Consider the following 23,615-nt stretch of genomic DNA (forward strand, 5'->3'; position numbering starts at 1 on the left):
AATAAACACCATATCGATATAAAGGTGAAATAAAGATTACTTCGGATAGTTAATCATTACGAAAACGTTGATTGAATGTTCGATAAACGAAAACTACCTATATAAGAGGTATATGCATGTGTTAGTTCGAAATTATAATTTAATATGGACTAACCTCATATGTAGCACACTGTTTAGACTATGGACCGTTTCAGTGCCTAAAATAAGACATACATAGATTATTATTTTGTTACAATACAATACAGAGACAAACCCAGCAGCCAAACCTTTTACACAAATTTAAGGACTAACAGCCAGACATAGAGAGACACACTATGCAAATACAAGCACAGACAAATCGCATCCTCATCACAGTATATTCATGCACAAATATTGGAATCAGCAAAAGAGTAGTTGAATGGGTTGTGATATGGTGTTTGTGTCATAGCAATACAACTCATTTAAAAAGATTTATCAACGACAAGGTACAATCACCACATGTTAGCATGTACAGCTTCGCATGTTAAATGCATGTCAAACGTAAGCAGATTTTCTGAAAAGAGTAATAACGTATACTCGAACTCTGATTTGTTCTTTATATTATGCTTACGTTTAACGTCAGCAGGCAAACATTCAAGGGATTGTTTTTTTATAACGAGGGAATGTCACACAAGTTTTAATGCAACTGCAGCAACACAATATCATTCCTCGAAAAACGCAAGTATACAGTGCAGTTATCTCCATTTTAAGGTAGCAATACAGTCCTTAACATTTTGAATAATGTTTATTTTAACACAAACTAAAGGCATTTTATTAAAAATATACCTTCATCTTAATTGATACATAACTGCTTCTAATGCTACCTAAAATTCATCTGTCCCCAAAGTCAAATTGGGCAAATATTGGACATATGAATCTCCGAGATATATATTACGCTTAATCAATCAATAATGCGTTGTCAATCAAGCCAAGAATTTTCTACGGAATATTTATAAACAGATATGGATTTAAATGCCAGAAAAAGCAATGCTATAAATGGAAAATGTCCATACGTATACGTCACGTCACGTTACCTGTCATTTCTTTGATATTCATTTCCTTTGTCATCATTTCAAATCCAACCTTTAACGATAAATTACAGGGTTGCAAATCAAATAAGGCAGTAAATGACATGTCCATCTCTGGAACGTACAGGCAGCAGTGTATTTGGGAGCATGAAGATTGAATCTTGCAGGATATATTGTATTGTTCCGTGATATTTGCCAAGTTTAAGTCCAAAGGGCATTCTGAAGATAAAACAAAAGCAAGTTGTTTGTTTTTCATCGTCTTATCATTTCATATCAGTTGTATTTAGGGCATTTTAACAACTCAGAAGAAAATGTATGGACGATTAATTATTAATGGAATATAGATTTTTTTAAATAAATTTGAGGTTTTAGAAACAACTTAGACATTCTTGTAAATTGTAAGTGCATGTATAACTGTTATTTCTGATAACTTAATTACTTGATTCATTTTAAGCAACATATGTACCCGATATCCATCCATGTTCGTAACCCTGATCCTCAGTTTGGACGACGCATTTTTCGTCATTCATATGACGAACTAGGCCAAGATCTCTTTGGAGTAACAATTTTTGTGAATCTGTTAACGTGTTCCCTGTGATTCCATGGTCTGCTTTCCAGCTACGTAAGCTAAAGTCTATCAGAAGAAAGCAAACTTATTGCAATTATGTTTACATCACCATTTCAAGTTCCTTGCAGTTATGTCATTTCACTGGTTTATTATGATGCATTAAAGTCTTCATTTGTTTTATTAAATAAATTATTGTGTTTATAAATGATCGTATAATTTGCTAATTGTAGAAGCGCAGTATCCTGCCATTAAATTGACGCACTGTAAAAACGACAGTAAGGTTTGATGTAATTATCAATGATGTTTCTAAACGGTTCAAACATTTTATTAAAATACTTTTCAATGAAACATGGAATGCAAGGAAAAAGAGAGTTTAGGTTCGATGTGAACGTTCGGATATGTTCCTTTGTACAATGCACCAGTGTATAATTCAACGTAAAGTCCATTTGTAAAGGACATATACTATAAAAAAATATATATATATATACCGGGCGTATTTAACTCCTGTGCTGATGAACAATCTGGCAAAGGCAATTTAAGCCGCGTTGCCACGGACTCAACCTGGTCACAAGGTCCGTCGTTCTCGAAACATTCCATGACATGCATATTCAATATAACCTGGTCTTGTAATACTAAATGCCACATGGTCCATCTTAATCAATGAAAAAAGTGTATTATTCGTTGCAAATACAGATATGACAAAATCAAAACTATAACACAACAATCTAAGTATACCAGATCAAATATTTCTTTTCTAAGACAATTTCAATGATAGCTTCATGTTAACCATATTGAACATTTAACATACCTCAAACGTAGAACGGAGTAAATAGACATAGCCATTGTGGAACCTGGGATAAAGAATGGTGAAACTATCGAAGAACACTCGCATAAAACGATTCTCGAACATCATTGTTTAACCAAGCGCAGTATCAAAGCCTTAAGTAATAATAAATGTAATATCAAATAAATAATCATCAACAAAATATGCATAAGTTACTCACCAAACTTATAGTCATACACTGAAAATGTACGTTTCATATTTTCAACTTGAACTGTAAGCTCTCGATTGCAGTAATCCAGTGCAATCGCATAGTAGACGGACTTTTCTATTACATCGGAACTCATACAGCAGGCGATTGACAGACAGTCTGCATGGAGTGTACATGACATCGTTTGTGGTAGAGAAGTGAGGTCAAGCTCGTTCACCGATGGACATTCTGTCAATTTGAAAATAATATCCTTCAAAATGTTTTGACACAAATAAGTGTCCAAACAAATACATAAACATGTTTTTTATTACAACAACACCGCCCAATAAAAAGGTCATAGTTCGTTCACCAAATATACTTCAGTGTAAGCAAGTGTCACTGTGGGATAATTTGCAGGAATAAGATATCACAAGTAATACAAAGTTGAGTCTATCCAGTTATGTCCGGCTAGCGCAGTGGTTAGCGCACTCGCTGGGCGCGTGCGAGTTTGGTCGGTGGTCACCAAGCCGGACAAGTGGGGTTTTTCTCGGAGTTCTCCGGTTTCTACCACAGCAAAGACCATTCTCTCGCGCAACATCGTGCCAACGAGAGTGACTTTGTTAAAGATGCACACTTACTCCCAAATAATATTTACCCCAATTAATACAATTGTTTGAAAGAAAGGTGCATAAAACATGGTATTTCTACCTCATGAGACTATAGTTATTCACAGTAATATTTTTAGCACTTGGCAATTATGTTTTTGCGTTTTCAGCCATTGAATACACGGTAACAATCTCATAATCAGAAATTATTTTCTTCCATAAATGCATCATTTAGAAGGTAGTGAAGGTATATCACTCAAAAGTTATGTTTGTTATACATGTGTACGAGGGATGATCAATAATTACGTAGACTTGTCCCATATTTTTTTCATACTACTTGCAACATATTAAAATTGGTACCATTTGAAAGAGTAAACCTTTTTCTATTTACTGCCTTGATTAGAATAGCATGACCTAGCATAGTGCGAACAAGATGATATAATGCAACCATAGTAACGCGCTACCGGCCCTGGTGACGTTTTGTCGTGCGTATGCTGAATTAAAAACTTAATAAAATAAATATCAGCTGCAGAAATTCTTAAAAAATACGCGATTCTGTTTGACGACGCTTGTGCGACGTCATCTGAAAATATGACGTCAATCGGCCGTTGCATTTTGAAAAAAACAACGTCTGCTCTATGACAGTCACGCATGCTGTGAATATCAATATGTCGTCACAAGAACGTTTCGAAATTCGTGCAAACATTAAATTTTGCGAAGCAAGAGGAAAAACACCATCCGAAACGAACAAGCTACTAAAGCTGACACGGGGAGACAACTGCGTTTGCCGTGCACTGGTTTTCAAGTGGCATCGACGCTTTTCTGATGGCCGACAGTCCCTTGAAGATGATGCAGGTCGTGGACGGAAGTCAACAATCGGACCGTCAGCTGTGACGTCAATTGAAGAGAAACTGAAAGCGGACTGCAGAATAACTGTACGGGAGCTGTCAGAGGCTGCCAATGTCAGCTATGGAACCGCACACAGCAATCTGACCACCGAATTAAACGTATTTAGCAGTATTCACTTCCCTTGTATAATGATTTTTAGTTAACAGTAGGATAATAATGCCTTAATGTTGGATCGATTGGGGAATATTAAAATAGTTGCAAATTTTTGTGATGAACTCTAAAATGTTATAAATTGTTCCAAGTTAGAAAACCGTAAACAGTTATTTCTATCATTTTCAAAATCATTCCTTATTATTCTGATAGTCGATGTACATGCATTTGCAGGTGCACGCGCGCTGGGTGCCACGCATCCTGACCGACATCGAGAGAGACAGGCGCGTGAAGGAGTCGGGGAAGTTTTTACGGCGCATCAGAAAGAGCAATGACTTTCTGAACTAAGTCATCACGACTGATGAGACCTGGCTATATCTGAGAGACCCAGAGACCAAGGCACAGTTGGCTGTATGGAAGAGAGCTGGGTCACCGCCACCTGAGAAAGCCCGAGTTTCACGTTCCGCCGGTAAACAGATGTACATGATGTTTGCGGATTGTCGGGGAATGTTCCTGTGGCACGCGGTGCCTGTTTGGAGGACGGTAAACGCGGAGTATTATTCGAAGGTAATATTCATTTAAACTAAATACCAGTTATATACATTCAGAAGAAGTTCAATCAATTTTACTTCGCATATTACATATTGTATAACATATTCGAACAGCAATTGGGGTAAATCCATTTTGAGCAAATGGTTAAACCATAATAGAGATAATCATATTGATCTTGTAGTTGCCAAACACCTGTCATGAATATAAACGCAAAGTAATTATGGCACTTTTAACTATAATGTGACGGTATGACTCATAAAACGTTTTTAACATTGTGAACAGGTACTCGGCCGTGATCTCATCCGGGCGCTTAGAAAGAAGAGGAGTGACATCCCGGTTGTTCAATTCATCCCCCATCAGGATAATGTCCCACCTCATACTGCGGCGACCACTCAGCTTGAGATTAGCGTCCTAGGACTGAAGGTTTTTCCACATCCGCCGTACTCACCTGACCTGGCCCCGTTCGACTTTGCTATTTTCCCGGAGTTGAAGTACCACCTCAAAGGTCGCCGATTTGAAAGTTTACGGGAGCTACAGACAGCTGCAAACGCATTGATATACCAGTACCCGGCAGAGTACTATCGGGATATCATCTTTAACAAATGGCCATATAGACACGAACGCTGTTTACAATTGTCCGGTGCCTACTTTGAGAAAAAGTGATATCACACCAGACGTATCTCGAGCACCTACAGGATATGCGACGTCGTTGACGTCGTCGAACCGATCACGACGCGGGCCAACGGCGCGATAGTGTACGTCTTCATGTCGCCATGATTTGATGTAGGAGAGACAGACATTTCTGATATTTACATCCGCAGTTGAGAATAGAACGACGTTTTTGTTGATATATTTTTTATTAAAGCAAGTGTTATACTAATAATGATATAGAGGCAGTCTACGTAATTATTGATCATCCCTCGTATGTATTGATTTTGAATGAGAGTGTCACTTTATCATAACTTTCTTCACAATCGTTGTAAAAATGAATTAAGTGTAACCTACGTATTAAAATTCCACACACAAGGCAGCATAATTATTTGTTACATTAGCGCAAAAAAACTTTAAGATTAACTCATTATTAGAACATTATTAGAGCAAACAATACCATAAAGAGATAACAACTAGTACGTGCCTATTAGAAAACATTTATGAATTATTTTAAAGGAACAATGTTCAAAGCGTAATAGAAACTCATCAGATAAACACAAAAGGACACACAAGGAGACACACAACGCACAAAAACATACGCATATAAAATACATCTAATAATACTTCTCAAAAGGCGTTTGCATTTTCGGGGATTAAAATTGTTTATATTTGGTTTTGTTGATACCTGTTTTCCATTTTCCAAGGTTGTCATTTTGTATCAAACTGCTGCAGTTTTCAGACTTCAGATACATAGTTATTCCCAATTCATCAAGAAGTTCTATTTTTGCGAACTCGTCCAGTGTCGCATTTGTATTTACACCATGTTCATCCTTCCAATAACTTAGGGAAAAGTCTGTAAAAGAATATGTGTTTTTAAAGATGAAAAAAAATGAAATACATTATAATTTTACTGAAATAATTGACAACCCGTCAGTTGTAAATCAAACAATTAGTTAATCAATACTGGGACTGTTTTCTAAATATATAATAGTATAGCACGTGATAGGTTTATTAATGAAATCACTGATACGCCTCGATTAACAACCTCGACAAGTTGCAAGTATTGCTTTGCAATTGGTTAATGTTTGGTATACATGTGCCTTATAACACACCTTATATGTTGAGTCTTATTCAGAACCAATCATAATCGCTTTGACAAGCTTTGTACAGACCATTTAAAATGTAATCCGAATCCATATCACATGCTCGGTAAGGGATCTTTGCTTCATAAAGTATGGTTTCGTCAAGGATGCATACATTCGTATCAAGGCATACTTCTGATCTTGCGCTTGCTATAAACATTCGTGCATGTGTAACGTCTTCAATAAGATACCTGTTAAGAAATAATACATAATGAGTTTAACGGAACAATATATTGATTTACAAATACGGCAAGAACGATAAAGGGGAACAGCTAAATAAGTGCCATTTTAATCATAGAGATATCATAAATGTACCATTTTAATCATAATGCTATCATTAAGTTGTAACACAAAATACATGTAGATTTCAAACGCTTTTACATTAGACCATGCCAAGAACTAGTATTAACATTTAGTTATAAAACAAATATATAACGACGGTGACTTACGTTAACCGGAACACACCATTAAGATGAAATGATTCCCACTGACCTATTTAAACAAAAAAAGATTATCTCAAGAAGCAACCGAATAATACAAAATTCAGGTAATTCGAACCTCAGACGTTGTAAAAATTGCAAACTTCTATTATAACCAGGAATCCTTTGGAGCCGATTATTAATATGTTATTATATGTATACAAATCATATGCATTTGTTTGATTTTATAAATTATATATGAATATAAAAATGCATTAAAATTTGAATGCTTCTATCAAGTTCGAAACTTTGTGGTGCCCCTTTAGTTTGCGGTAGAATCAACAAATCGATATGATAGCTCAGTAAGTAGCACTATTACTTCAGTCAGTGTGGTAAGTGGTCCAAGCATTTCTTTCGTGGTAAAAAATATAATATGAAACCCTCTTGTATTTGTACGAACTGTTACAATTATTCGTCCCTGGCAAGTGAATTATACTACCTTTTAGTGGACATATGCATATTCGACCAGGGTTCTCGAGAGTACTTAAACAATATTACCTCATTTAAAATAAAACGATAAAAGATATAATCTATGACACAACCACACTTAGAAGTCCACAGGACAATACAATAAACGTGGAAAAAACTGATGTTTGAAGGCATTTTCCGATATGTGAATATTGAATAACAATAAAGCAAAACATTCTGCTCATGTTTTAATTATCAAAATATGGTGAGAATAGAGAAGTTTACGTGTGAATTTTCAATTATTTTTTTTAACCCATTTCAAACTAAAATTTATGAATCCGTTACCGTGTGACCACTCATTCATGTATTATACCCCTAAAAAGATATTGCAGAATATATGTTCATGTTGCAATTACAAATAAAAACTCCCGAATATATCAGAACTAAAGAAATAAAAATGGTAAATACCAAATTCAATTTCGCTGAACGATCGAACAACAGTGACCCTTTCAATACGAAGTAACAGCTTCTGTTCACATGAATCGATTTCAAGCTGATATTCAAACGTCTTTTGTATATATGAAGTATTGACACAACAAGTGAATGTTGAACATGTAGCATCTAAGTGACACGCTGTGGTTGATGGCAAATTCGAAAGGCCAAGATTGATAGCGCAAACTGAAAAATAAATGTTTATACATTAATACGGTTCGATGTGTTGGCGTCTACTGTTAGTAAAGAACTCATGAACCCAGCTTGAATCTTTATAAATAGCGGTTAATGTGAACATACTTATAGTTACTTAAATCGTTATTTCAATACACATATAATATTACTGTATTTTGATATTTTCAGTTGTTTTGTGTTGTGTTTCAGTAAAATACACTGTGTGTTACACCTACATTCAGACAAATATTGCCCCCCCCCCAAAAAAAAAGGGGTAGGATTGGACTTCCCCTTTATAAAAAAGATGTGCTTATACGTTTGTTAATCACAATCTATAGAAACGTAAATGTACTGTATGTCGAGACAAACTAATATTAATTAATTTAATTATGTTTTACGACACTTATAAATATAATTTACAATTTAAAAAAAAAAAAACTAAAAAAAATCTTCATTTGTTCTCTAGAAATGTATATAATCAAAGGACAAAAACTCTTTGGTGACTATAGCTATTAGGCAAGTAATCGAACATGTCCGATGTATGTATTATGCCCATACACATTCTGACCAAATTTAGAGGTGATTGAATATAGATCGAATAAGACCAACGTTAGGTATTTTCTATAGTAAAAGGCCAATTTCTCTCGAGTGACTAATGTGATATCCACACATACTTTCGTCATCATTGATCAAGGGGTTCTAAAGTTAATGATCGGACAACATACTGACGCTACCGGCCCAAACGCCAACCCGCCCGTGCGCCACAGGATGAAACTATTATTTGTTCCGTTTAAATTGAAGGTATAAAAAATAAAAAAGTAACAAAGTTATAGAGCACGATAATTCTTACATCTGGTCACCTTAGTTACATTTTTGTAAAATGGGTTTGAAATAGGGTCAATAAAGCTCTTAACGTTTTCTCTTTATACAAATACTGATAATTAGCGCCGTCCCTGGCACTCATGTACTTTATGAATCAACATTGGGTATAGGTTTGAGAGATGGTCCCCTTAGAAACATTTCTGTGATGTTATTTTAAAATAAAGGCAATTATTTCTAAAGAGAAGATTTTCAAAGTTTTTCATATGGACATATAGTGACAAATAACCTCGCCCCTTATGGCCTTGTTTTCTAAATAGACATGGAGTTATCGAATTCGACAGAGGTCCTTTTAAGGAACATTTCTGTGAAAGTATTTTAGAATTAGGCTAACGGTTTCTGAAAAGAAGTATTTCATTTAGACATATAGTTAAAAGAAGCTATGCCGCCTGGCGGCCATGCTTTTTTACGATCTACACAGGGTAAAGCTATTTGGTAGAGAGCCAGGGTAATTTCATTGAAAAGGTTTTAAAATCGAGCCTGCGGATTTTGAGGAGAACCTTTTAAAAGTTTTCCATATCGACATATAAAGTGAAAATCGAGGTTTCTGAGAAAGATTTTTGAACGTTTATCCATAACTTTGTTTTACCTGAGGTCCAGCCATCGTTTGTTTGTCCATATTCTTTCAGATTGCACTGTACTGTTTGAAAGAATCCAGACATTCCCAAAACAGACATCAGAGTGTCAGAATAAGTGTCCGATAAAATTGGATCATCTGATATTCCATTTTCTTCCAACCATAGGGAAACGTCGAAACCTAGTTCAAATGGGAACAAAAAGAAACTCATTATTATTCGAAATTCTTTAAGGTATTAAAGTAGACAGTTTGAACAGCTACCCATCATATTTTAAATATAGCGAATTTAAAACATTATAAAAAAATACATGCACAATCAAACGCGCACATGGCTAAGATACAATTCCAAAACGTCTAAAATTTCCGAAATAACGTAACATTTGCATACAAAGAGGCGCGCTTTTCTGAAAAGTTAAAACTGAATATCATTTTTATCCTTTTTAGGCACATAATAAAAAGTAAACAATGTTTGTTTCAATATTAGACCACAATTTATTTCACCTCGTGAACACCAAAAGCGAATACTTCACGAGTATCGGAGCTGTTTGTGGTCACTCTGTGAAGTATATTACGAACTTAATATGAACAAACAATTGTCCTCTGTTTTCAGAAAAAGGTTATACATATACGCAAGTAGGACTTAACATTTCCTAAAACGATAATAGAAAAATACCCAAGGTGTTTAAAATAGGCAAATCAATTATGGTAAGCAATGTATTCACCATTATTAACATGCATATGCATATCAAACATCGCTCCTAATCAGCATTTACCTGATATAACCAGTGAGTCAATGATGCTCATCTACAAGTTGTCAGGAGGTAATTACTTTTTACATGATACAATGTTTTAATGAACAACGTTTATCGCAATCAGATCTGCTTCGTGTTTGTGCGTAAATACAGTGCTCAACAATGTTAAGTTCAGTACACACAATAAATCAACTTTATTGTATATAAAATAACGCGCTTGAAGTTCATTTAACTGACCTTCAAGTTCTGTCAATGATGTCCAGCTACATGGAGTTGCTTGTAAAAGTTGATTCTCCAGAATGTTTTCTTCTATACATGTTCCATTGGCGTCTGTACATACACTCGTGGATATCGTCAAATTGAACAATTTATCAGACCATACCATGTCGGCCAATACACTTAAACACAACATACATTTGAACTAATTGTGAAAAATAGGCTTACGAACACAAACACTTCAATTCAATAAGCCAGAATATTCATACGAGCATGTTTTTTAACGTTATTAAAGTTATCTTATCGTAAATAATTCCTCATACAATGATTGTTTTGTTATAGTAAAAATATTTAATTTAAAAAATAATATACAATTATCGAAATAGTCGATCAATGGATTACCTGATTTTGAATATTCCATCGAGATCGAAGTTCATGGTTTCCCCTGTAAGTAAGAACAAATCCATTTTAACGTAGGAACATCTGTGAACAATTAAGTTAATGTCAATGTTTTGTCCATGATTCACAAGCAAACATCTGCGATATTGCGATATGATTTACGAATGTTTAATAGTTACCCCAAAGGAGATCTTTAAAAAGAACGGTGTATGATACACGTTCAATCCTGACAATCATTTTTTCTCGGCAATTGTCAATGTCAACACTAAAATCGAACGTCAAATGAAACTCGGTTGATGTCAGACAGCAGTGAACTCCAATGCAGTTGGCCTTTAGGGCACATGAAACACTGGATGAAATTGACCGAAGCTGTTGATCAATTGGACAAATAGTTGTATCTGAAATAGGCACAAATACAATTAATCTTTTCCTAATTGTTCTTAAGGACACACGAAATATACCGTAACCCATTTCATAAGAATGAAAACAAAACACGTTTTCAATCGGCATACCCACTTTATGATAAAAAATATGCTGCAAGTTAGTCACACCTTTATCTTCCGCTACTACTTATAGATATTCAAACTATAGAAGCATCGGTAACATGTTAACCCAAAAATGTATAAGGTGTACACTCTATTGAATCTGATAGCTTTCATTTATGTGTATGGTGTACACACGTATACGTTTATATCGATTAAATACAAAATGACGGCCATGGACAAAATAATGTATATATAATACTATTTACATCAACATAACCTTTACGGGAATATTAAGTATAAAGAGTAATTTATGCATAAAGGACACACACGTACACTTTTACACTTTTAAGGATGAATGACATCCGCGATTTTCTTTGATAAAGATATATTTACTCAATATATGATAACCAAAACAAGAGGGAAATATATCAGTAAAATGTTACATCAAAAAGAACATGCAATCTTGAAGGCCAACGACCATTTCAAACGAATTACATATGCGATCATTGAATGTACCTATTGCATTTGAAGTTTCCACCGTACACTGTTGAGGTAGGAGATAGTCGGCAATACCAATGTCTTCTAAAAGAGTTGCCAGTATATACTCATCAATTTCTTGGCCGACATGAGATGGAAAGTGCGTTGACATCCATAGGGGCAGCGAAAATTCTGTAAGGGGATTTTTTTATTGCTATTATTCCACTTAAATGTATAAGCAAGGAAACGTTATGATGTGTTTATATCAAATTGGCTAGGAATTTCAGAAGTTAACAAACCCTTTAAATGAATGCAAACCTTTTGGTGTCTAAAAGATATTTGAAATTAAATTTAAAGGCTGGATTATTATATGAATGTCTTACCCATAATAACAGTTCACAACTAACATAAGCCCTTCAAACATACCCAGTAACGTCTATATATTCATTTTATCATTTTTAAGTTTTATAGATTGAATTCTATTGTAAATGAGATTATCTTGATTACTAGTGACATGTATATTGAGCATGTAATAACATTTCAAAACCATGCGCTGAATATTTGTAATACAAAATCATTTTTTGACATGTAACTGTTTAAAGCATCAACGTTTTCAAGGACCAATTAATTCGTCGAGGTAAAAGATGTGTGTATACCTTTATCTCTGAACCCAGACTCGAATACGCAGTGTGTTGCTGGTATGTAAGCATTTTGAATCAAACCATACTCCTGTGTTGGCACATCTGTGTCGTTGTGATACTCATCCACAAACAATGATAAGAACAATTTGCGTTCATGTAATTGGTTGGACACCAATAACCTACAAAACCAGAACAATTACCGTAACAAGAAGATTTAACAAATGTGTACTGATTCAAATGCTAAATGTAATGTGTTTCCGTAGTAAACACCAAACACTAGTGTAGGTATTTGATTGTTTGAGATGTGTACAGCAAATCAAATTACTGACATGAAATGAACATGTTAAACTTGGTTGTTTTGTCGTGGTTTCATCCTAACCATTTCCAATTTTTCTCATTGGCTCGATAGATAGGAATGGTTTGTTTGCTCCTTTATTCAAGTATTTTTTTTAAAAACGATTGTGAAACAAGTTTTTAGAACTCTATATTGATAACTGTCGTTGGCACATTGTAACACGAGAGTGTGGTCTTGTATTTTGGGGAAAACCGAAGTACCCGTAGGGAACCCATTTTTCCGTCTTCATGACCACAAACCAATTGCAAATACACCCAGGCTGGGAATACTACCGGGGTCGCCTAGGTGGGAAGCGAGTGCGCTTTCATCAGCGCTGAGCGTAAGTATTAAATTAACAATATACTAACCTTACGTCAAGTAGCCCATCAAGATCGAAATGATTGGTTCGGTCTAAAGAAAAGGAAAGCAAAATAAATATACAAGTTAAGTCAGTGAATGCTGATCACTGTTTAAAATAATTATTTATTTATTTTGAAAAAAAAGAAATATTCAAAATAAACATTAACGACAAGCATCATAACATACCAAAATGAAAACCTTCGAAGGTTTTAGAATCTTCAATTCCTTCGATACCGTACGTTATTTTCTGTTCACATTCATCGATATGTACAAAGACACTAAAGTTTCGCCCTATTTCTTCAATCGCTATGCAGCAATCAATGTTGAGACATGTAGAGTCAATACTGCAAAACACGTTGGATACCGGAGCACCGATGTGGATGTCTAATGGGCAATCTGAAAAAAGTCCATTGCGGATAAACAACATATAAACACAAACATACGATAAGACCTATATAAATCAGGACACGAGTCGGTGTATAACATATTATATACAACATATATGTGAAATTCTGGTGCATATGAAATAGCTTCTTCTAAATAACTGCAAATATTTGAAATTAAGGCAACAGCGTAGAGCTAGTTAGAGTTAACGTAAAAATTAATTTACCGTTCTCCCATTGATTATGTGTTATGCACTGTGGATGGTTTAGATATTGCGCCAAACCCAAGTGATCCATTAAAATGTCGGCTTCAGTTGGTGTTAGGGCCTCGTGTTCCTGAATATTCTGTAAACGTTTCCAGTCGTATAAAGAGAATCCTTTAACAGAAAAACAACTTATATATGTATATTAAATGCCAAAATGAACCTGAAGACTACAAGGACACTAACAAAAGTGGAACATTAAAATATAAACCATGTTTACAACACAGCCACCTGGCTCACTCATTGTGTCTAAAATAAAGGATAAATATACACATTTTAGACACAAACAATGAGCTACATTTCTGTGGTTTACAACACATATTTTGGTGGTGGTGTGTAAGCTTATAAATATTCGCTCTCGGGGCTTGCTCATTCAATGAGTGCTCCGATAAGATTTTAGTCATTTTGGCTTTTGGAGCATGTAATCCTGGTTAGAGCTAGCCTGGTTCTTTAACATGCACCAGTGTAAAGCACTGTTAAATGGGACCCCATTAAACGTCCCTCCCGGAAGACGATTAGTATTTTAGTGGTGCGACAGAGAATCGAACCTGCGATCCCTGAATTGACAGTCAAATGCATTACCACTGGATCACAGATCCGCCACTAAGGACACATAAGTAAGCGGTTGCATTCTTCACTGTACCTTCTACGTTGAATCCATTGCTCCAATCGCAGGCAGTTTTACGAAACACGTGACTTTCAAGGATAACTTCAGTTAAGCAAGGCTCGTCAAACTCAAGACATACGCTGATGTTTAAACTGATGGCATATTTTCTCCCACGATCGAAGTTTTCAATTATGTAACTGAAAATAATAAGCATCGCATTAGTTCTTGATATTGACAAACAGAAAAAAACAATGTCAGATATTTCAAATGCTAACAAAAACACAATCACATTTATATATTTTCTTCGGAAAAGAGCTGTTTGGTATTATAGTATGCTGTGTATCTTTACGACAGGTTTACCTTTGGTATTTACCATAACTACTCCATCCAATACAATAAGAATATAATTGTCTTTTTATTTATAACATATTTAATATATTTCCGTCTTACTTGCTTTAAAAAGTTACAAATAATTTTACCATGATTGTAAACGGACAACGCAAACTAAACATTAACAGGGTGTTATTATGCTTCGACTTGCAAACATGACTGGAGCCATGTTGAAATATATATTCAATAATTTTGTAAATATATACTCTAAATATATTTATATTGCAGGGCCGTAGTGTATCAAATCATTCATTTACAAAAAAAGAAGATATGTTGTCTACTTTAGGACTGACTTGCAAGACATTAGGATAAAGCTGCGGGAAATATGGTAAGCAGTTTGAAGATATAAATTACGGAAATCATTTATGTTCGCGGGACAGATATTCATGGATTCGTGGGTTGGGTAATCCACGAATTCAAAATCCCAACAGATATTGTACCTCTAATTTCCAAAAACTTCTGCCTATATAAAATTGTATTGTACATGTGTTCAAATGAAATATACATGGTCATAGTTTACAGTGGAAGTACCTAAGTCAGTTAATATAATATGTATATTAATGTGTTATCTATTATTTAATGTAAATGATAATAACTTAAAGTCAATAACTTGCTTTCAATTTATTTGTATGACATTGCAGGAACATTTAAACGCGATAGTCATTAACCTTCTGTGCAAGAACATATAAAACGTGCTGATTATTAACCTCGTGTGTTTGATCATCGGCACTTACGTTTGGATCTTTGATCAAATATCTAATCGATTAAATGAGGTAATGATAGAGCTTATGTGTAAAGAGCAGGCGGTGTTAGTGCCATGACAACCACCAATTAAGTAATCTTATTCGTATAAGATTCTTAAATAAGTTGCATTAATAAAATCTGTCTTGAAGATTATTTTAAGATAACTATCAGGTAAATGATTTTAATTTGTAAGGACCAGCCACTAGTATCTTCTATCATAGGTGATGTTAAATCCAAACACACACTTATTGTTTTCACAGTTTGCAAAAATGCTTAAGTAACTATGGCTATGTCTTCATTTTTATATCCTTGATGCGGAAACATTTTTATTTTTGACCCTTGATTTAACAATAAAGCGATAACTGTTATGGGTATCTGCGTTAATTGGCATAGTGTACCACTGGAGAAAGTGTCATAAACAGCCTTTTCGACTTATAGCCCGAGCGCGCGGTGGAATTGCAGACGATTTAGGATCGTAGTTGCGAACATTTATTTCATTTTAGAAATAAAAAAGCTACCAATTTAAGTGCCCATGAAAATAAATGTTGTTATACTATTGTATATAAATTGATTAAAAAATAAAACAGTTTTCAACCCTCACACCAACAATCCTTGAAAGCAGTGGACGAGACAAAACATGTACACACACTATATACACAGACATGCCTGGTTTCAGAATATCTATATAAACAAGTCTTTCATTGATAGTTAACTGAATGGAGTTTCAAATAAAAACCTTAGGAATATATTCATATACAAATCAATTACACATAATGTTCAGTGACATACATTTTAACTATTCCATTTACACAGTTACAACTTACTCCATTTTCAGAACTCCTCCAAGGTAAAACGCTTCCGAGGCACCTAAAAAGTATAGCAGAATAAATCTTAGCGTTCAAATGATATAATTTTAGTAATTCTAGTAGTAGACTATTGTGTGGAATAAGTGAAAAACTATTGCGTTTTACTAGGTTTTGAGCGATGACCCACCATTTTTATACTGTGAAAAACTAGAAACAAAAACATCAGAGGCATTTCTTCGAACATGTAGCATTTTTTTTGTCCCAGCAACGTGTATTTACGACGCCCATATTTGAAAATAACTCTTATGTTTGAATCTAATGAGTCACTTAATTTAAAAGATGGCCAGGTGCATAAAAGTTCCAGTAATGGAACAAATCAATTATGTATGACATATGATAAAATTGTATGACGTACATGTAACCAACAAGTATCGCCTTATATTCGTCAAATGGAATGGAATGGCGGCAGGGTTATTAAACAGTCATATCTTATTATTTGGCAAAATTATCAGTTATAAACAAGTATTGAAATATTACATGTACTTGAACACTTTAAGACGTATCTTACGATTGACATAAAAACCCATGGAAGAAAAACGATGCATATACTATTTCAATAAAATTAATTGCAGGAAATTGAAGAAAGAGCCGGACGAAACATCCTATGGACATAACAAATCCATGCCATTCTTGACGAGGGGGGTTACATATCCCATATTATTATGGCTTACCATAGTCATATGTCTGCATATACACGGTTGTTCGTAACGATTCAATGCCGACGTGGATTTCCTGCTCACAAGCGTCAATAACCAATTCAAATTCGATGCTTGATTGGAGAATATCAATATCTAAACAACATTTCACCGCGGTACAGCTGTCAGACAGGAAGCAGGTCACACTAGTACTTAGTTTTGGTAGTTCGACGTAAGATTGGCAGTCTGAAAAGAATAAGAAGTAAGAAGATGTTAACTTTTTTAAAAGAAAAGTAACACTCGGTATCTGTAAAGCTGCATACATTGTTTTATTATTCACATCTGATTTGTGAAACGTTTTTGATTTTTATACTATATTACCTAGCGCTTTTTAATAGTAAACTGATAATGCACACAATATTATTGATTTTGAAGATACATAATGCATCAGTGCATTCCGAAAAAAAATCAAGCGTAGGTTCATATGCATTTACCTGTTGTCCATCCGTATTCTGAATTTGCATAGGGATAGATGGAGCGATAACATTTGTTCTGGTTTATATATCTTCCGATTCCTAGACTGTCAAATAATTCTTTCCTGATTCCGTCATTCAATGTGGTGTTTATGTATCCATTAGAGTCCAGCCATGTTTGATAAGAAAATGCTGGGAAATAAAAACATATGACAACAATAAGTATTAATTGTAAAAACTAACGATCATAGAACTTTTCATTTAATCTAACACATTCTGATATAAGGTTTTTTCTGGGGGGTAAAACAGAATAATTCAATGTATAGATAATTATTGTAAATGTACGTTCATTAAGAACTTTATATAATAATTTCGTATAAATTTGTATCAATATTGCGCTATATAATGTCTTTAGTAAATATATTTTAGTAATGAAAAATACTGCCGTAGTTTTTATGAAAATAATAGTACTCTGATTGGCAAAGTCTTGGTTCCATGTGCAAGGTAAAATTGGCAGTTCTGTATTATCCAGGATTGTAACATTTTGTTCACAATTTTTGTTTTGCATGCATATGTGGGCGCTGAGATCAACAACGAAGGCATTCGTCACAGGTAGATGTGTCAGTTTGTATCTGTGAATAAATGAATCTTATTGAATACACATTGAAATGTTAATAGATATGTTATAACAATAAACTCGATAAACATTCATTAAGGCCAGTAATTTTTAGATTCATCACTTATCCTTATACCGATGGCGTTTCTTACGTTGACCTACGATAAAACTATTTTACTTGCAGAAAAACAAAACAAAACCAATTTTACTGTCGGTAGTAATGTTACTGGAGCAACATTGTGTTAAGTATTGAAATTTCTGTCTAATTGTTAAACACAAAACAAGACACACGCCAACGTTATTTCAGTGTTAACGGTGCATAAAGATGGTGTAACTACTACGCCAATTCAGAGGGGGTCAATCCGACGCGCACCCCCTTAACTTGTCATAATTATCTGCTTGAATTTTACAAGAATGCAACTTAATACACTAATTCGCCGAATCATTCTTATGAGCTTGGCCCGAGGCAAAATCCATCACCACGTTAGCGCCTATATGTTATGGCTAACATTTTGATGTCGCCTTAATGTATCAAAGTACCATTGAGGAATCCCCTGAACTATACAATAAAATAGCTATTATCGAAACCCATATCAGGACAGGGATAACTGACAAATCTTTAATAGCACATGTAGAAATTTCCGAACGACAGAAACGAAATGAAAACATTAAGTAGCCTACAATCTTAATTTTTATGTGGATCTGAAGCGTTTAATAGCTTGATGGAAACAAAAGTTAAAAACTTACCGTATAATAAGCACATCCCGCAAACTGACAATATTTTCTTGACCTTTACAAAAAACGAAAGAAGAATATTTAGCAAAGTCAATTATCTAGTACAAAAGCTTTCGGTATGTAATTCATTGCAGAGATGATTCTTACTGCTGTCGAACCAGTTTTTGTTATCAAAAAAAGCTACTTTTTGAACTAATTTAAGCAATTTAAGTAACCCAGTCAAGAATCATATATTTACTTTTGTACATCATTATTTATTTTCCTAAAATATACTATCAATTTGTCAACATACCCCACAGTATATCCCCAAACGAGATGGTGAAATTGAAATGTTCTATTCCAACAAACATAATTTGTTTACATGCATCCAAATGCAGATATATATGCATGTTTTGATTTGCTACTTCCACGTATGTGCATACATCAATACTAGTGCACGAAGCTTGTATTTGACACGATGATGTTTCATCGTCAAATGGTGTTTCAATCGGAAGCAAACATTCTGTAACAGCAACGCTCACATTTTCACGTTGTTATAAACAAATACTAGTATATCAGAGTGTTAGTACAACTAAAATGGATATGGGAGAACAAATGAAGAGAGAAAATGAATAAAAGAAGGTAAACTAAATGGCAATTAATACATCAGGTTCTTGTCAAATATAGTGAATACATTAATTTAAATGCTTCTGATGTAACCATATAGAAATCGCCAACATTTACTGTTTATTTTGCTTTAAACAATATTTAATTCTATATAACATTTTTAAAATAAAGTACACATAGTTTGAGGTTAATCAAAAGATAAAATGTGGCCAAAATACATGAACTATAATGTGATATATGTGCAAGACGAAATATTCACGACCAAATATAGAAGGGTGCTTTGAAGTTTTAAAATTATCTTCTTTACCGAACATGGACAGGTAAGGTCTGTGGTAGAACCAGATTTGCTCTAGCTTATAAAACGGATATATGAAGTTATTAGTTCAACGAATGTAATATTGAGCTTCGTAAAATATGGTTGATCTGGTACATGGCTTCCTTTGATCCAAGTATAGTAAATATAGAGAAAAATTCCTGGTGAAAAATATAATATATTTGAGATTACTGAAGTAGGGTTTTTGCCAATACGTTTGAAAAAACAACAACATTAAGATTACAACATGGAATAGTCATTCTTGGTAAGGTTATATTTGAATGAGGGCAAAGAAGGAAATGAACTTTTGCCGTCAATGCAATTTATGACAGAAATTGTAAAATAGCAGGATGTAACGCGACAGCAATATTTAATATGAAAGGTTACGCAGGTTTAGAAAACAAAAGATTGTTGGAGGTCGTATCGCCAACTTAGGATTGACCAAATGTAGTGTGATAAGCTGGTTAAGATAGTAACACATTTCGTTCCTTTAAAGATTAAAGTCCTGTTGAAATATATAGACATGATTCGTGCCGTGGTCGTCTTTGTTTGCTTCCTTGAGTGGCTGTGAAAGGTACGTTTTAGTTAACATAAGAAATTAGCAATTTACAAAGTCCGGTTCGGATTTTTGTCGCTTATCAAACCCTTAAATGATTCAAAATGTGCCCAAATCAAAAGCTGAAACAATCGTTCTGAGGTTGAAATCACCCACATGAATAAATGTCCGAATACCCGTTTAAATCCGAGAGCTTTTTTCAATCGTTAGATGAAATTAAATAAGGCAATGCTAACACTATTTATAAGAAAACCTACCGAAACAAGCTCAGTAGCCAAACGTTAAAACATAAACCGCGTTTAATGGCACAGGGTAAACGCGCAAGACATAGAACACAAAAACAAAAACTCCACAAACAACACAGTGCATATATAACCTTTATAAACAAGATAAAGTTTGGGCTAAGTCGATTAGAGACTCGGATGTTTCGAGCGTCACAGATCACTTGTGAACAATCGAATGTTTGAACATACTAAATGGAATTAGGAATTAGACAGGCTTTATACAGTCAAAACGTATTACCTGATCTGCAGGATGCGGTTGTATTACCGAAGGTACATGTATTTTCTTCTAAATAATTCGACAGACCAATTGCGTTGAAAAGGTCCTGAATTATATACGTATGCAAGGGAAAATCAACTGGTATTGCTTTGCTATTCAGCCAAGTTGTGAGGTCAAAAGCTGAATGAAAAAAAGTAAATGCATTCTACAATGCGAACACAAAATTTGCCACATGCTTTTTATTACTATTCATAATATACACTATTGTATACTAATTGACCTAGTTTTGATGTTTGTACGTTTGCGCTTCTCGTTCAGTATCGATTGGGCACTTCCTTGTACCGCTTTGAAATTGAAGTTTTGACTGCTCGACTTGTCCCTATAGTTTCCAAGGTATTCATGGCTGCCCGATGCATTATGATTTATAAGGTCAATTGTTCATGTGATTTTTTTTTATCGGAGGTAGGTTGGTCAAATGACCAGTTTATAATTTGTGTTAATAAACCATTGACATCATTTTGAAGACGAAGTATAAAACAAATATCAGCTTGCATGGAGACAATGCTTATTATTTATGGATTATTAATTCAATGCGTTATATAGACATACGACATATTATTTGGAGACAGCTTATGTTTGCCCAACATGCCGAAAATTTCCTCGGACATGTTCTGTTTTCGTTTACAAAAGAAAATAACTTTTAATAACACAAATTTAATTACAAGGACAAACCTAGTAGCCGAATATCTACGACTTCCCCTATTTCTAAGAACATTCCTAAGATAAAACAGACACATACACGAGAGACTGAGGTTTTGTTGAGATAACTTATTCAATATAAAACAAATATGTGATAGTATTAAAATAATAACAGGTTAGTGCCTATAATGAAAAAAAGTGTATCTGACTTGACTACCGAAGTGATTGATTGAGGCTGCACTCTCACATATATACTGTTTATAAAACTTTTTTATTCTTTGTCTTGGAAAGAGCAAATTATGAGTAAATATCTTCAAACCAATGATAAAAGATCGCTTACAAAAGATCAAATTGCAGATTTTCATATTTCCGTTTGAAAATTAATGTTTAATGGCTTAAACCGTTACTAACGGTTTGAGGAAAATGCATACAACATCATTTTTTGAACTTAAATATAAATATCTGCGATCTATTTTTTGTCAGCAGTCTTATATAACTGGTTTCCATGCATTTTCGCAAAAAGTTGCTCGTCCCAAGACAAAAAAAGAAGAAAAAAAGTTGTCATAACGTTCAATCTGTGAGAGTGCAGCTTAATTTCTTGGCAGATAAAGTATTCTAATGCATTAACCTGTTATTCTTAATTTATATGCATTTGTTACATAAACTATAGTGGCTTCTAAATGTGTACGGGTTCTTGCTCGTGTGGGTTGTGTTTTGTGAGCTAACTCATCAATAATTGTGTTTGTAGTTCAAGTTTTAAATGACATGTCAAAACACAAGGTAAGTGGGTTAAGTAAATGTATGTGGGTCAAATTACATGCAAATAGTGGCATTTCGCTTTCGAATTTTAACCTCAACAAGTTTTAAATGTACATGTAGATATAACTCTTAAACAAGTACATGTAGTTACAAAAACAGAATCAAATTACATGTTAATACTTGCATTTCGCTTTCATTTTTTAAAATCAACAAGTTTTAAATGTACGGGGTGATATAACTCTACTGCTTAAACAAGTACATGTAGCTACATAGAGAAAATACCTTGTATGGGATTAGGAATCTGTCTTGAGCATGCTTGTTTTGGTAGAAGTGTTGACTCGAAAATTGTTGACTGAATACTACATGCAGAGCTGGATTCGAAACATACGCTGGCGTCTAGTGAAACAATGTAAGTGTCTGAACTCACAAGATCTTTGATACTCAGCCTACAATATAAACATTTATATATGCAAATTAAGTTCGTACCTGATATGCAAAATAAATTACATAACAATCGTTTTTTATCTAATATGTATATCATTTCGACAAAAAGACGTGTCCGTTTTCTTAATTATTTACTTTGTTTACAAAACATACTAAGAATTAAATGTAAAGAAAGAAGGCACACTTACTCAAGACATACAACTCCAAACAAACAAAAGCGTATCGGTTGACCTGAAATTTATTCAATAAAAAAATTATAGATGTGGTGCATTTCATTGTTAAAGCATGATTATAATTGAAAGGTTTATTTCGTCGAAGAGAGGAGAATTATTCTGAAGCGATCACAATGTCAACAGACAATATTCGAAAAGTGTTCGCTACACTTATAGTCATTATCATTACTTGTGTGTATACGTTTTGTTTTCTATACAACAAAGACTTGTTATTAGTTGCAATATCTAGACCGTTGTATAATGCTTGCTACAATTAAGGAATCAACTATTTTAACACACCCAATTCAATGTTATCAATTGGCAGATCAAACGCGAGCTTTTCGATTCTAAGATGAAGTGTTTGTTCGCAATGATCTAAATCGACGGCAACTTCGAATGATCGTCCGACTAAATGTGATGTCAAACAGCAAGATATGCCATTACACGAGTCCGTTAACAAGCAAGCCACATCGCTGTGTAGATCAGGAACATGAACATTTTTTCCGCATTCTGGAATATAATCAAATACATTATATTGTGAAGTTACCTTTTTGTTTTTGGTAATACACGGGAAAGATAATTTTATTTAATTCATATAGAAGGTGT

At 34.1% G+C, this 23,615-nt stretch overlaps 2 protein-coding genes across 2 annotated transcripts in view; both read right to left on the bottom strand.

Annotated features, from left to right (window-relative positions):
* Window positions 1-132: 132 nt before the first annotated feature.
* On the bottom strand, window positions 133-23,515 carry LOC128235440 (uncharacterized). The gene is made up of 30 exons (XM_052950262.1): window positions 23,310-23,515; window positions 22,986-23,028; window positions 22,636-22,799; window positions 20,917-21,075; window positions 19,212-19,421; window positions 18,932-18,974; window positions 18,040-18,200; window positions 17,590-17,760; window positions 17,132-17,341; window positions 16,419-16,461; window positions 14,497-14,657; window positions 13,818-13,967; window positions 13,394-13,603; window positions 13,216-13,258; window positions 12,529-12,692; window positions 11,912-12,064; window positions 11,090-11,308; window positions 10,914-10,956; window positions 10,533-10,693; window positions 9,556-9,723; window positions 7,890-8,099; window positions 6,984-7,026; window positions 6,565-6,725; window positions 6,078-6,245; window positions 2,619-2,834; window positions 2,423-2,465; window positions 2,103-2,266; window positions 1,513-1,680; window positions 1,053-1,265; window positions 133-197 (listed from the first exon to the last, which is right to left on the bottom strand). The coding sequence occupies exons 5-30, from the start codon at window positions 19,306-19,308 to the stop codon at window positions 133-135; spliced, it is 3,648 nt and encodes a 1,215-aa protein (XP_052806222.1). The 5' UTR covers window positions 19,309-19,421; window positions 20,917-21,075; window positions 22,636-22,799; window positions 22,986-23,028; window positions 23,310-23,515.
* Window positions 23,296-23,615, bottom strand: part of LOC128235441 (uncharacterized) — a 75,075-nt gene continuing 74,755 nt past the window's right edge. The window contains exon 113 of the mRNA XM_052950263.1: window positions 23,296-23,519. Within this exon, the coding sequence (XP_052806223.1) occupies window positions 23,296-23,519 (224 nt within the window). The remainder of the gene's footprint in view (window positions 23,520-23,615) is intronic.

Source organism: Mya arenaria, chromosome 5, assembly GCF_026914265.1.
Source record: "Mya arenaria isolate MELC-2E11 chromosome 5, ASM2691426v1".
Taxonomy (NCBI): domain Eukaryota; kingdom Metazoa; phylum Mollusca; class Bivalvia; order Myida; family Myidae; genus Mya; species Mya arenaria.